Consider the following 15732-nt stretch of genomic DNA (forward strand, 5'->3'; position numbering starts at 1 on the left):
CCTCTCATTATCTGATGAATTCACAAGCTAATTCAAGGTCTGCGCGCTCGTTCAGCCGGCGCTCGTCAGCTGCTGAAACCTCCCTCTCTGGAAACAAATCCAGATGACTGCATGTTTGTGGCTCTAAATGTGAGGCAGTGCTGGGATCAGTTTAACTTCTGTTCAGTCCACATGTGGTTAGAAAACAGATGATGAAAGTTTGCTTTGTTGTTTTCATTTCAGAATCTAAAACAGATTAACAGAAAACAACCAGATATTAAACCCTGAATGTTGCAGCAGCTCAGAGCTCTTAAGCACACGCCTTTTGTTGTTTTCATCTGCTCCTTTTTACTGAAAACATTAATTACATGCATTTAAGAAAGAAACACGGTGGTCATTTGAGCAGTGGTTTTTGCAAACCACAGTTATGCCAACTCGCCCCCCTCTCCCTCCCCCTGCTGTCAAGATCTGCAGTGTAGTTGTATAATATTAGGTGTGTCTATAGAAATATTCTGCCGCTGTGGTTCGTGTGGTTGTCACGGCATTATGTAAAGTGTTATTTAAAGGTGCCCTGTGGAGTTCTCTTGGAAACAGACACAGTCCTGTTTAAACTCCTGCATGTATCCTTGAGGCTTAACAAACATGTTCAATGCGTTTCATTCCTCAGAAAACATTTACAAAGCTGATTTTGTTTATTTTGAGACCTTTATACATAATCCATTGCGTCAACATTCCCGCAGACGGCGTAGGTTTTGATTTATAGGTCAGCGTCAGATGTCACCCGTTAACCCCACCACAACACTACACTGGTGTATCATGTGATCAAACTATACCATTAATACATTGTATTCCCCGCAGCTTTACAGTCTTTTATTCATCGTGTGACACGAGCGACGTTGGGAAGGTCCCCCTTGTTCCGTTACTGAATACGAGACTATTCCGTGGGGTCGCTGCGTTTCCGCCCTTCTGTTCGCTGTGATAGAGAGCGGGGGTCGCAGTGAACAGGCGCTTTGCAGTGGGAATGGCTTTGCTGCATGTGATCCTCAGATCCTTTATTCAACATGCTTCATGTTGTCTTCACTCTCAGTGATCTCTCCTGGTGTCAGGAACCTGTAGGGGAAAACACAAGCAGCCAATCACAGGTCCTGTAGTCCCCACGTGGCATCTCCATAGCTGCCATAGCCTCGACGGGTGACTTAAATCCAGCGTTACTGTCACCAAGTATGGATCAGAGGAATAGTGTGGAATGTGTATTACCTGCGTGAAGCACAGCTTACAAACAGAGACGCCATAATTAACACATTGCTCCATAGTGCCACAACAAAAACTCCACAGTCCCTTTGACTGTGCTTTAAATTAAAACTTTAGTGCATGTGCAAGGTCCAACAGTGAAGGTTGGCCCCAATCCTGATCCGAGTCCTTTAATATTGGATACCTGCTGATATCGAGTCTGACTGGATACTTACATTTACCTAAATGTTGATTATATGCATCTGACACATTGAAATAATAGGCGTATCCTACTTGATCAGACACTTTAGTATTTAGATCAAGTAGCTCGTGAAAAATAAAGTCCCGATTGAACGCTATTAAATCGTTTCCCATCTTTATATACAGTCTATGGGTGCGACCCTTCGGGTCCTCCGTACATCTCTATAAATGCTGAAACCTACTGTAACAGTAGCGCAAGTCGTTAAAATAACGTCAGACCAAGCTTTACGGGCAGAAAAAGCCAATGTGGAAAAACCGCAGTTCCTCGAATGGCACATGAGGCCGGCTCCCAAAAGAGTCAGTCCCCATAGAGCCTCGTGTTAAAATGGCAACTTTACAGCAGAAATAAACACGTTTACAGCCTGGTTACAAAAGCGGGTCTGGTCTCTATAGCCAATTTCCCCCTTCATGACAGCTGTGAGGGGGGTGAATGTTAGGCTTAAAGTTCTGCATAATTAAGGTGAGTGACAGGTGGGTGCTCTCTCAGGTGGCTAGCCGCTAGGTGGGTCAGCAACCAGGCCTCATTCGGCCCGCCTCAGCTCCACCTCTTTGCCCATTTTCGGGGTCAGGCACTGCCAAGATGGCGACAGCCGGAGCCGCCGGGAGCCATACAGCGATATAACGGACTTAACTGAGTAGCTGAGTAACATAGTAGCTAATGTTAACAAAGTTTGCTAACATTAGCAACCATGCAGCTGCAGCAAAACCCACGATTGTATTTAATTGAGCAAGTCTGGGTTTCAGTGCTTATGAATTTAACATTTGTAAGAGGAGGTCACTCAGTAATAATCTGTGCTCCCTGTTAGAAGCTGCATGTAGAATTAAAATGAAAGCTCACCTAATCTAACTTACAGTTTGAATGTTTCTGATGCATTTGATTAACTCTCCAAAACAAACAAACACATTTACTGCCCTCAACCTGAACTGCTTCAGCAGCATTCAGAATGGATTTTATGTCGTCTGTTTTTTTGGATTTTGAAATTAAAAGAAAACAAACGGGCAACAGGATACGACTGACTGATGTTCAGAAGGCAGTTTTAATTAAATTCTTCATCGCTTCCTGTATAGAGATGATGTCCTACCAGTGTCCATACAACATAAAATCTGATGTCTTTTTTTGCTGCTGGGCCTTAAGCATCCTTCTGGACTGTGAGTGAACAGATGAGAACAATGTGTTGAAGGCGGTGCTTTGAAGGAAATGTAGCAGGCAGGGAGAGTCAGCAGAGATCTGGCTGCCTCTCATCACAATGGCATTTCCTCCTCAGCCACTTCCTGCTCAGGAGCAGCCATCCTTAAACTCACAGCAGAGACTCGGCCTGCACTGAGGGGTAATATGGGGCCAGTTGTTTGGTCATCAGGATGCTTTTATTGCTGCGGGTGAACGTTGTTGTGCCGTTGACCTTGTACAGTGACTGGTTTTATAGCCAGGGCCTCATTAATGCTCTTCCGCTGCGGTCTTTTCCTCTATACAGATGCACACAGAATATACTGTATTGTCCTATTAATGCAAGCAACAGCATAAACTGAACATGATGAGTAAGCAGGAGGGCCGGTTCTGTTACAGTCCGTGATCCTGCCCCCCTCCGGACGAACTGTAATAACTCTGCTGATCCTCTGACTTTCCATCTAGCGCCACCATCAGGTCGACATGTTAACGTGTCCGACACTTTGGTTTCTGACCAAATACCTGCAGAGCTGCTGACGCTCCCATCAGCCTCAGCTGCACTCTGTGTTTACTGCTATCTAGGAAATGTTAGCATGTTAACACGCTAAGCTATGATGGTGACCATGGTGAACATTATACTGATGTCCTTTTTTCTTCCAGTTGTTTCATTGTGACAAACACGGCAGAACCAGTTATGTGATTGGCTGTGAAGCGACAGCCTCTCCTTAACTGTTGAGCTGCTGTGAGTATCACCTGAAACTCAGCTGACGCTTTATGAGGCTACGGACACAATAGGATTTTTGGGCTGATTATAGTTATAGTGATTTGGCCGTTGGACTGAGTCTGTTCCAGTCGATCAGCTGGGAAATACAAACATACAGTGTGTGGTGTTCAACATCGACATCATGGGTGAGAGCCAGAGAAATGATAATAATAAAAATAATAATAATAAACCTTCTAAATGAGAGGTTGTTAATTGATGGATGTCAGTTTCTGATGAGGTTCACGAGCATGTTCATGCTCTTGCAGGTTTGGGGGGTTGCTTAGCGCCATAACTAACCCTAGTCCACCTGTAGCTCAGTGTGTTGTCCTGAGTATTTACTCAGTCATGCTTCTTTCTGAATGTCAGGACTAAAAACATTTTGTGCATGTTGGCACAAAACAAAGTTGTTGTGTTTGGTGTCTGGCATTTGTAACTTTTAATAATCTTCAGGTCTGTTACCAGCTTTACCAACAAATTTAAGCATAAAAACTGAAGATACATTTCATAACCCAGGCCCACAGTGAGGACTCACACCTTCGTCTATCAGCTGATTAAAGACGCTTTGTGTTTTCTCTGTGAATCTGTAATAAGAAGCCATTTGGCAACTGACTTTTCCCTGAGGACATCCACCCCACAGGAAGTGAACTGCTGAATTAAAGGAGTGGGATGGATGACAGCTCCATAGAGCACTCTGCGGGGATTGTGAAGGAAAGGCTGAGTGAATTTTGTTCCCTTTTTTTTTTTTTTTGAAGACGGGCTGTTCTCCCACGGCCGCTGCAGTGAATTGAAGTGTGGAAATCGGCTTACGGTGTCTCAGCAGGGTCAACGCACCGCCGCTTCTGCTCCCCACCGACAATGACCACCTCACAGCCCAGACAGGAAATGAGAGCAGAGGTTGGAGGAGGGCATACGTGATTATAATTTTATATTCATAGCTTTGGTTTGCGCTGGGAGAGTCCTAACAGTCTGAGGCAGCAGTTAACACAACAGAGCTTCCCTCCTCCTCCTGCTGCAGACTAGTTTGAAGGACAGGCCAGCAGGCAGCCTGAGGCCGTTTGAGCTTTAACAGGGCTGACAGTGGATCTGTACTGTTAAACTACTCTGCAGAGAAGGGCAGCAAACAAAAGATATGACCAGATTATCTTCTCACAGCCTGCAGAACAGTCCACTGCACCAGAGTTTACTGGAGGATCTGAAGCCTGTTAAATGTTCTATGTAAATAATTTTATTGCTTCTTTCTCCAACTGTAAAGATGTACTTAATATGTTTGGGTTTAAACCTGCAGTGCGGAACGTTTGACTCCCCCTTTTGGCAGTGAGAGTAATTACACAAACACTGTCAACGCATGCTTATGATGTATGCCTTCAGACAGAGACATTTCCACGGTTCCAAGACAATAATCCATGATTCAGGTAGAGTAAATGTAATAGCTACATAGCCTACTCCAAATATTTTACCAGCCTGTCCAAGAGCTGTAACGTGACGCCCGTGTCTGCCCTCAGTCCAATCCTTCCTCTGAACGCCGAGTTTCTTTTTTATCTGGAGCATCAGGAACTTTTATCGCTTCTTAGGTTTTACTCGCAGTTGCTGTAGCAAATTGGAACCGCTCTTAGCAACTACTACAACTTCATGTCAACTGAAAACTACACAGATGGGACATATACCCCCCCCCCAAACAGTAATCACTAAAATGAATAGATGTCAGGCTGAATGTTAAGTCTGACATCTATACAAACTTTAAAAAGCTTTGCAGTCTAACACTGGCTCAGTACTGAGCAGTGACCGTCTCCGCACTGTTAAATTTGGCTCTGGTCACACACACCTTCATCGAGCCGTGATTCAAGTCTTCTCATCTACACGTTTCATCGTTTCTCACAGATAAGAATAGATTGATGGAATTTCTCTGATGATTTCTGATCACTTCTGAACTCGACTTTTTACTGCCTCCCAATACGAAGTTCCACCCAAAGACTCATTTCTCAGACTAATACACAACATAGACACAAGATCTGAGGAAAGTACCGACATGAGAGCCAAGTACTTTCCTTCTTAATACTATTTCATGTGTCTCACCCGGGGATCGCGTTAACTGTTAATTCCACACATCATGAAAGTCTGCGCTCGAGGCCGAGCGGTTAAACTCTGCAGAAATGTTATTAGAGAAGTCCAGAGGGAGAGTTATTGACATGCCATTAGCAGAGAAGCTGGCTGAGCCTCATTATGGCCTCTCCAAGCGCCTTATTACCAGGCAACATGTGGTGATTTGCATGACAGAGTGTTCCTGTTGTTGTGCTTTCTCAGATTTACATGCCAGCAGTCCCCACCCGCCATTGTTCTGTGGTGGGAGTCAAACAGTGCACCGTGGTCAGGCTGAGGTTTGGATAGCTGCTGCTGCAGACCACCCAGAGTTTACGTCTGACCCCCCCTCCCACAACTCCCTCATCTGCTTCAAAGAGATGAGATCCAGACGTCAAGCCGTCAAGGAAGCAGAGCACACTAACATTAGGAAGGAATTAACAGAGTGACAGAATTGCCTTCAGGGTCTGACTAACATGGATTACTGAATGTGATACTGATATTTGGATCAAAGCTGCAGATAGCTGAATACACTGCTGAATCAGTGCTTCACAGGCGAATGAAAAACTAGTAAGACAAAAACATGGGGGACTACTGGTCCAAAAAAATGTTTTAAATAAAGAATATTCATATTTGAATAAAATAAAGAGAAGTTCAAAAACAGTTAAACAATACAATAGATAAAAAACAATAAAAACATAACGAACAAAAAAGAAAATCAATTTAGAGCCATAAAACATTCTAAGCAAAAGCCGGGCTAAAGTGGTAGCTTTTAAATGTACGTATAAAGCTGTCGACACTTTGTTCCTTTCAGATCCTCATCAGGCCGTTCCAACGGCTCACAGCGTAAAAGCTCAAATCTGCACCGCCGAATGTTCCTGCACTTTGGAACAACTAAAAGGCTCGTGCAGAGGACCTGAGACGCCTTCCTTGTTCTTTGCACCGAAACAAATACTGACAGGTAACCAGTGCAGAAGACTTTAAAATGAGTGCAACAAGTGTAAGGGGTAACCGACGTCAAACTGTGCGCTTATCGAGACATAACCGGCCTCCGCGGAGTGTGTTATTTTTCACGTGTCGGAGTCACTATCCAGCAGTCACACTGTGAGTAATGCTTTACTTCAGTCAGTTCATTGCCAGAAAACTAATCCTCTACAGTTTTGATAATTGATAAATCGTTAAAGTCATTTATTAAGCAAGAACACCAAACGCTCTCTGGTTCCAGCTTCTGCAGTGTGAGGATGTGCGGCCTCTCTTTGTTTTAGATTATTGTTAACTGAATATTAACTGGGGTCTGGACTAAACAAGTACTCACCTTGGGAACTGGTGATGGGCATTTTTCACTATTTTCTGACATTTTACAGACAAAATGAATCAGGAAAATATTTGTTAATTAATAATGCATATCTTTGTTAGTTGCAGCCCTAGTTTACTCATCTGTTGCGGCAGTACACTCTTAATATTACAGTTTGTGTAAGAGCCCTACTGGTATCGGATTTTTAATGCTGATAGCAGTGTTTCCCTTTGGCAGGGATCATACAGATTTGGTAATTAAAGAGTTAAAATCACAAAGCAAAACTATATTTGACTTTTTAAAGAATAATGAATGTTAAATACACGTAAAGGCGCAGCCTATGAAACATTTACTCTTGCAATTTGCTGCAGTGGAAGTTTTTCTCACATAACATTGATACAGATTTATCATAAGTTGATAACAGCCAAACAAAGAGTTTTGTTTTGTTCAGTCTAATAAGGCTCAGGCACTATACATGTGTAGGCTGATACATGCAGGCTGTGATGCAACCGTAAGGTTTATGTAGCGTCATAAACTGTAAAGGAGCCGACCCTGCAGGTTTGATATATCAAAATTCAGCATCAGTGAATGGGCTGTTAATGGTTTGAAAAGCATAACAGCATAATTCCTCTGAAGTCCTAAATGTCAACACAACACAGTGGGAAGTAGTTACATGGTGACTTCTTGTTTTGCTGCCTAAAAGCAGAACTCCGAGCAGAGCAGCTGGTTGTTTAAACCCCGTTCTCTCTCAGACAGCCTGTGTGTGAGTGTTTTATGTGTGGCAGCAGAAACAACAGTACTAACTGGAGTGATTGCAACATAAAATTGTTATCTTTTAGATGTTGGAACAAACTGAGCGTAACAGAAAGCAAGAAATAAACAGAAATGTCATTTATTTAAACTACAGCTGGGTGATTATTAAGATATTTTTCCAATAGATATATATCATAGATATATGCAATGGTTCCCCCCCGAACGTCATTGATTCAAATAATCATTTAAGAAGTCGAACCTCATTTTGTCAACAGGACAACAGCATGGCAGGCTATGTAATATTTGAAAAACCTCAAAATCACCTAACTACACTAACGTGGAAATAAAGAAGGGTGAATATTCAGCCTGAACTGGTGACTCAGTGCGACTCCTCTCTTCATGTGTGTAACAACAAGAGCCTCCAGCCATGCCAGCAGCCCTGTGAGGCTGCACTGAGGCACAGTGCTGCTGTGAGCTAAACGCTAACGGCAGTAGGCTAACAGAAATACTTTATACTTCATTGATCCCCGAAGGGAAACTCTTTGTTACAGCAGCTCGCCTTTACGTCAGTGCACACAGGAGAAAGTACTAGCAAAAAATATAATACAATACACTATAAAAACTATAAAAACAGGTCAGAAAATAAATTAAGTATCAGGTGGGTATAAATATAAGATAAAATAAGTGTGAGGTACCAAGTGGGTTTACCGGTTGATGACGATAATACAGTATAATAATACAATGTACTGTCGAGTTAAGTGTAGCTTATTGAGATTATTAAGATATTAAGAACATGCTCATAATGCTAACGTGCTGATGTTTAGCAGGTATAATGTTTACCTTGTTCACCATCTTAGTTCAGTATGTTAGCATGCTAACATTTGCTAATTAGTGGTAAACACAAAGTCCAGCTGAGGCTGATGGGAACATTATTAGTTCTGCAGGTATTTGGTCATAAACCAAAGTGTTGGACACATTGTTCAACCTGATGATGGTATTAGAGGAAAAGTTAAGGGATCACCAAAGTTATTATAATTCATCCTGAGGGGAACATGAACGTCTGTGGTTCTGAGTGAAATTGTCATGAAATACAGTACAAATAACCTCATAGTGGTGCTAGAGGAAAAGTCAGGGGATCACCCAAGTCGATAAGATTAATTCTCTGGGGACATGATTATCCAAACTAAATTTCATGGCAATCCATCTGATAGAAAAGCGTTTCTGGGGCGCCCGGTAGCTCACCTGGTAGAGCGCGCCCCATATACCAAGGCTGAGTCCTTACCGCAGCGGCTCTGGCACTGTATAATAGGCCTTTTTCACATTAGACATTTTGACACATCACAGTAGGTGTAAATAAGAAAATGAATGATGGCTGAATTCCTTTTAGCTGCTTCAGTTTCAGGGTCCTGGTGTTGTTCGTGCTAGCTCATTCACTCACTACTCCCTACTCACTATCTGGGTCTCAGCTAAATAAAGAAGTCGCACAGTTTTTCTTTCAGTGCAGTGCAGGACGGTATAAACCGCTTGGTTCTAATAAAACATACATGCTTGGTTGTACACTACTTTCCATGATGCATTCTGGGATACTTTGAGTTCACTATATATGGTATAATAATTCTCACTATACATTCGGACAGCACCACAAAATGGCGAACTCACTATATAGTGAGAAGTGAGTGATTTTGGACACAGCCACCGTCGTGCCTTGTGTTCCTACTATGATAAGTCAAGATGCCTGGTGTGAATAAGGCCTATTTGCCTCACACTTGATACCCAGAGTGTTTGAGGAGGCAGTTAATGATGAACGAAACAAATTACGTTCAACAGGCAAAACAAATCCATCACCTTTAAACATTCCGGTATTTGCCCAATCAAGTCAAAACAGGAAACTGAAACTGAAAGATGTTAAGATATAAAAATACATAATCATCTTAATTGAGTGGAGCAGTTGTGGCCTTTGTTGGCAGAGTTTGGCAGCGTTGTCCCAGCTGCATGTCTCCTGTGCGTCAGTAGCAAACTGCCGCCAGCCTCTTTGTGCAGCGTGTCTTCCCCGAGCTGACACTGTTATGAATTATGGATTGAAGTAAAAAGCCTGGTGTCTCTCAAACCGCTGTGTTCCACTGACCCACATCTGCTGTTTACAATCTTTCAGCCCTTCGTTTATTTATTTTTTAATCATCATGTTTACATTGACAACAGCGGTTTGAATATTTTTTTGTAATATTGCATCAAGTTCAACTTTGGCACGTGAATTTGTGCTGTTGAGTTGCACCATCCACGGGGTATAAACTGCTCCACAGAAGAGGAATGCTTTGCAGACAGTTAAGAGACAGAAGTCAGTGGTACAAATGGCTTTTGAATAAACTGTGTTAACTTATTGTCTCGTTATTGACCAAGCTAACAAGCTTGCTAAGTGACTAAGTCAGTGTTTTGAAAAAAAAAATAGAACATCACCAGCCTTATCATTTAATAGGTTAATAGCAATCACTTTGGAGGAGGTACTGATAAGGTATTATGTTTAATGTTTTCTAGTTGCATTCATTTGAAGCAAACAGTTAAGAGGCAGTGGCTATACAATTAAAAAAAGAATAATTACGTTTTGGCCATGGCACAATACAGTACCCTGCCAGCAGCTATGCAATTACATCTGTTTAAGCACATTTTACAAATAAATTACCAATAAAATTAATATATGACTTGTGTTTACTTCATCATATATGGTAGTCAGTTGTACTTTTCAGATTTAGAAAATAATTAAATGAACTGAAGATTTTGAAATATTAATTTTCCACTCAGTTTACCAGTGTATTAATGATCAAAGAAATCTTGTATCAGTAATGGCTAAATTAGTGTAAATAAATAACATCAGTCATGATATCTATGAACATTAATCAGACATCTGCATTCATGAGACAGACAGCCGAAACTCCACTTGAAATAATTTGTTATTCTGTTTATATTGATTTTCTAATTCTCCTGCTGGTCTGGACATTCAGAGCCAAACTCCTGAGAGGAGGCTGGAGGATCAGAGTTATTTATAAGACTTTAATCACACGCACATATTTATGCACATCCACTTTATCCTGGGGTTTATTGCTTAGTTTATGTTGATTTGTAGCACGCTGAAAGCTCACAAGCAGAAAACTGAAAAACATTTCGAATTAAAAGTGAGTTGAAAATCTCAGCGTGATGATCAACATCAACAAGACAAATTTCGATGAGAGGTTTGGGAGTCTGGATGTGGAATATGATGTTTCACACAGAAGACTGCATATCTAAAGTAATAAATAACAAGCAAAGACACACTTAAATGTAGATTTTTAGAACATAAATATGTTATTTAATCCAATATTTTCTGTGTCTTTCAGAGAACATGGGAGGCTGTTGACATCCGACTTGGCCACTAGCAAAAGGAAACCCATTAGAGTACACACCGGTTGGTGCACAGTGACAAGTCAGAACATGGCCGCCCATCGAATCAGAGCCACCACCACCAACAACACCACTTCTCTCCCGCGCTGCAAGTCTGAGGGGACGCTCATCGATCTCAGTGATGGAGTGTCAGAAGCCAGTCTGACTGATGTCAAAGGTCAGCTGATCAAACTTAAAAATGCATTTAACAGGAAGAAAGAGTCACTTCTGTAGTTTTAATGAGACTCGAACTGGGGCATAAGTCAAATTAGAAAAGACCGCACACACCTGCGCTCTTGGTTTGTGTTTGTTGATGAGATATTGAGACATCTCTAGTTAGAGAGGTGAAACTGAACAGTAAGTGGATTCTACTTTGTTTGGTCTGTCCCTTCAAGAAACACAAACAGCAGGAGCAGATGAATCAGTCAGCAGACTTTCAGTTTCCCCCTGTCTGCTGAAACAGATTAAGTGGATGTCTGTGTTCTGCTTAGTTGAAGCATCTGGTAGTGACAGCCTGTATTTTTAAAAGATGCATAATGATGACATCCTTGCAAGCTGTGCAGTTCTTCTGTTATTCTTATGAACTGTTTTGCACATGTAGGCTTTATAAATATGTGTTTCAATCATGTTTTCATTCTTTCAAAATTTGTGTAAGAAATAAATATCTATTAAAGCTCCATGTCTAGGACTGGGCGCAGGGACACTGTGATAGACTGTAGTGTATGCATATAGCCCCCCTCACCCCATGGATCTGATCCAGGGACACTGAAATTGAACTAGCTAAAAGCAACTCATAGACTGCACCAATTTTATCCCATCAGAAAATTTTGAAATATAATATTCCCACACATTGCCACTCAGAAAACTCAAGATTAGATGTTTAAGCCATATCATCCACCTCTACCTTACATTGTTTTTTTCCCAGTGCCTTCTCCCAGTGCCTTACGACTGGACGCGACTGCCTCCTTCGGTGCTGCCAGGGAAGTCGTTGCCATTAAGGACTACTGCCCATCCAGCTTCACCACCCTGAAGTTCTCTAAAGGAGACCGCCTCTACGTTCTGGACTCGTCAGGAGGAGAGTGGTGGTATGCCCACAACAACACAGAGATGGGTTACATCCCTGCAGCTTATGTTCAGCCCATCAACTACAGAGACTCGTCCTTCAGCGACAGCGGGATGATTGACACTGTGGGAGACTGTAACGAGGAGGCAGCCAAAGAAATGGACCTTCTAGGAGAGTGGTCAGGGGTGATTCTGAAACCAACCACCTTCCAAAACGGAAATCCTTTTGCAACAACCCATACCTCTACAAACCCTTTCCTGAACGGGGGTCCTCAGAACTCACTTGATCAGAACAGTAATGAGAAATCAGTTGACCTCCTTCTGTTTGATACGCTCACTCCATCAGTGCCCAACTCCACCAGCAGCACTGCTGACATCAATGGTTTTGGCAGTGGCGTTTTTAACATGAACCCTCTTAGTCCCACTGTAGGGGTGGGGCAAACGTTGCGCAGGGACAACCCGTTTTTTAGAAGCAAACGGTCCTACAGTCTGTCTGAGCTGTCCATCCTGCAGGCTCAGTCCGACGCCCCTCAGGCCTCAGGTTTCTTCGGAGGTCTGAAAGCACCAGCGCCGGAGCAGTTTCAGAGCAGGGAGGATTTTCGGACAGCGTGGCTCACCCACCGCAAGATAGCCAGGTCCTGCCATGACTTGGATTCGCTGGGTCAGAACCCAGGCTGGGGCCAAACGCAGCCAGTGGAGACCAATATCGTCTGTCGGCTGGACAGCTCAGGAGGGGCTGTCCAGCTTCCGGACACCAACATCAGCATCCATATACCGGAGGGCCACGTGGCCCTGGGGGACACCCAGCAGATCTCAATCAAAGCTCTGCTCGATCCACCACTAGAGCTGAACAACGACCGCTGCACTACAGTCAGCCCTGTGGTGGAGATCAAACTCAGCAACATGGAGACCAAAACCACCGTTACCTTGGAGATGAAAGTGTCTGTTGTAGTGAAAATGGAGAGCAGGCAGACAACAGAAGTCTTGTGTGTCAGGAGTGATTGTAAAGAGGGACCTTACACTCCCATACCTCAGGCGTACATGTATGGGGACACCGTCCAGGTGTGCCTGGATAACCTGGAACCGTGCATGTACGTGTGTGTTGTGGCTCAGTCCCAGTCCATATCTCCAGACTCCACAGTTTGGGAGCATGTGGTTAAAAAGATCACCTTAGGAGTATATGGTCCCAAACATATTCACCCGTCCTTCAAGACAGTTGTGGCTATGTTTGGCCATGATTGTGCCCCAAAGACATTATTGGTGAGTGAGGTAGGCAAACAGGTGCAGTCTGCACCATCAGTAGTGCTGCAGCTCTGGGGTAAACACCAGTTTGTCTTATCCAAACCCCAGGACCTCCGCGTTGGAGTTTACTCCAACATGGCTAACTATGAGGTAAAGGCTAGTGACCAGGCCAGAGTTGTCCGGGGATTCCAGGTTAAACTAGGCAAAGTCAGCAGGCTTGTCTACATCATTGCCTCGCGCAACTCTGATGATGTTTCTGATTTCACCTTAAGAATCCAGGTCAAAGACGACCAAGATTGTATATTGGCTCAGTTTTGTGTCCAGACACCAACACCGCCACCCAAAGCAGGCCCAAAAACATCAGTGCAACGGCGATTCCTGAAGAAGAAGGAAGTGGGCAAGATAGTCTTGTCTCCTCTCGCCATCGCCACCAAGTACCCTGTTTTTCAGGATAGGAGAATAAATAACCTGAAGTTTGGAAAATTAATCAAAACCGTCATCCGACAAACAAAAAATCAGTACTTGCTCGAGTACAAAAAAGGAGACTTTGTAGCTCTGCTGAGTGAGGAGAAGATCAAGCTCAAAGGCCAGTTGTGGACAAAAGAATGGTACATTGGATATTATCAGGGCAAAATGGGATTTGTTCATGCAAAGAATGTGCTAGTGGTTGGGAAAGTTAAGCCCATTTACTTCAGCGGGCCCGACCTTACGACTTCATTGTTACTGGAGCAAATACTGAAGCCCTGCAAATTCCTCACGTACATCTACGCCTCCGTAAGAACTATACTGATGGAGAACATCGGCAACTGGCGAGCGTTTGCGGACGCCCTTGGATACATCAACCTGCCCTTGACCCATTTCTGTCGCGCAGAGCTGGACAGCGAACCTGAGAGGGTTGCATCAGTGCTGGAGAAGCTGAAGGAGGACTGCAACAATGCAGAGAGCAAAGAGCGAAAGTCCTTCCAGAAAGAACTCCTGACGGTAAGTTACAACTTTGGCATCCTCCTCTGTGGCAGTGACTTAGCATTTTCTCCGAGTCATTGATTTGAGAAAATGCAAATTGTCCTTCCCTGTTTTAAATTTTGAATCTCAGTTGAGTCTTTTGTCCTTCATGTGTCCAATTAAATAGTCACATGTTTCTGTCTGTATCCTCCTGGTATGAGATTTCTCTCTCAGAGCACAATTCTTCCTTCTGTTGTCTGCCCACAGCTGCTTTACGCTTTTGGCTCTAGGCTGTGGTCCGTCTCTGTTAATTCTGCTGGGAGTGCAGTCGATAACTGCTGTGTAGGCATCAAGGTCTAATGGGACCTGAGGAGCTGTGGAGAGCAGAACAATACTTTGTCCTCTTACGAGCGTCTGTTGCTTGAGTTACAGAGTTAGTGTGTGTACAGTATGCTGGATCTTATAAATCCAACTGATCGCTCTGATAATTTTCTATATTTATGTACATATGAATCAAAGCCCTCAGGGCTAAAAATAACGCATCGAAACAGCTTAATGAAACAGACCCTTACTCTTGTATTTAAAGTATAAAATAGTTTTAGAAATTGGACCACAGGCAAATTTAGTGGATCAGTATTGTGTACTGTTAAAAACAGAGCCACAGGTACCTGGTCATGTATAGATTGACAGTAATTTCACAGCATAACCCTTCTTCTCGTACAGCAATGATAAAATATGTCTTGTAAAATGTCTTTTCCAGAAAGAGTTCTGCTTTAATTAGACTATCAGACTGGTATTCTTTAGCCAAGTCATACATTAGTTTTAAGAACAGATGTGTCCGCGGCAGATGAAGAGGCCCGTTCATGCTTCATGCTTTTCTTTTTTCAGTATTTTCAGCTTTTCTTCAAAGAGGACAAAATGCTGAGCTGTGTTCACTGTAAAATGTGCAAACCAGCTCTCTCAGGTACTTGGTTGTGCATCTTCTTTCACGGAAATGTGGATTTTCATTGTCGCCTCAGGCAGTCCAGGTAGCGTTTCTCATCCTGAGATGTCTAAACACACTGAATGCCCTTATCATATCCAGTCTGACTTATGCTTATAGCCTAATGCTCCATAAAACTTTGCATTTTCGTTTTTACAGTTTATATTTTATGTCTGTTTCAAATACTACAATGTTTTCAGAGAGTGGTGTTTCGCTTCCCTACTGTCTTTACACTACTGTTCATAGACTTTGTTTCTCTGTCAGCATATTATCCTACTGAGTCTCTGTCAGAGGTCATGGACATACTACAGCTGAAGTAACACGGAGTAGAAACACTGTAATTTACACGAGGTTGTAAACACTAGTTAGAACCATTTATAGACAGAGAAACTGCAGTATGGGAAAGAACATAATAAAAGGTGGTGACTGAAAATATGCCATTTGAGGGCGTCACCACTGTTCATTTCTGAATATAGGTCTGTTTTTTGTTTCTTCTGTCAGGATTACACCTAAACTACTGCTTACTGTGGGGACAATCAAAGCACACTGCAATCCAGCAAATTTGAAATCAC

General features: G+C 42.8%; 1 protein-coding gene across 3 annotated transcripts in view; it reads left to right on the forward strand.

The window, feature by feature from the left end:
- Positions 1-15732, forward strand: part of LOC122885235 (SH3 domain-binding protein 4) — a 40987-nt gene that overhangs the window by 11747 nt on the left and 13508 nt on the right. For 2 of the 3 annotated variants that reach the window (XM_044216052.1, XM_044216050.1), the window contains exons 2-3: positions 10890-11110; positions 11858-14217. In XM_044216052.1, coding sequence (XP_044071987.1) covers positions 10984-11110; positions 11858-14217 — 2487 coding nt within the window. In that variant the 5' untranslated portion in view covers positions 10890-10983. Of the gene's footprint in view, positions 1-6288; positions 6436-10889; positions 11111-11857; positions 14218-15732 lie in introns of all 3 variants that reach the window. The other variant, XM_044216051.1, reaches the window with a different exon arrangement.

The sequence above is a fragment of the Siniperca chuatsi genome, linkage group LG12 (assembly GCF_020085105.1).
Source record: "Siniperca chuatsi isolate FFG_IHB_CAS linkage group LG12, ASM2008510v1, whole genome shotgun sequence".
Classification (NCBI taxonomy): domain Eukaryota; kingdom Metazoa; phylum Chordata; class Actinopteri; order Centrarchiformes; family Sinipercidae; genus Siniperca; species Siniperca chuatsi.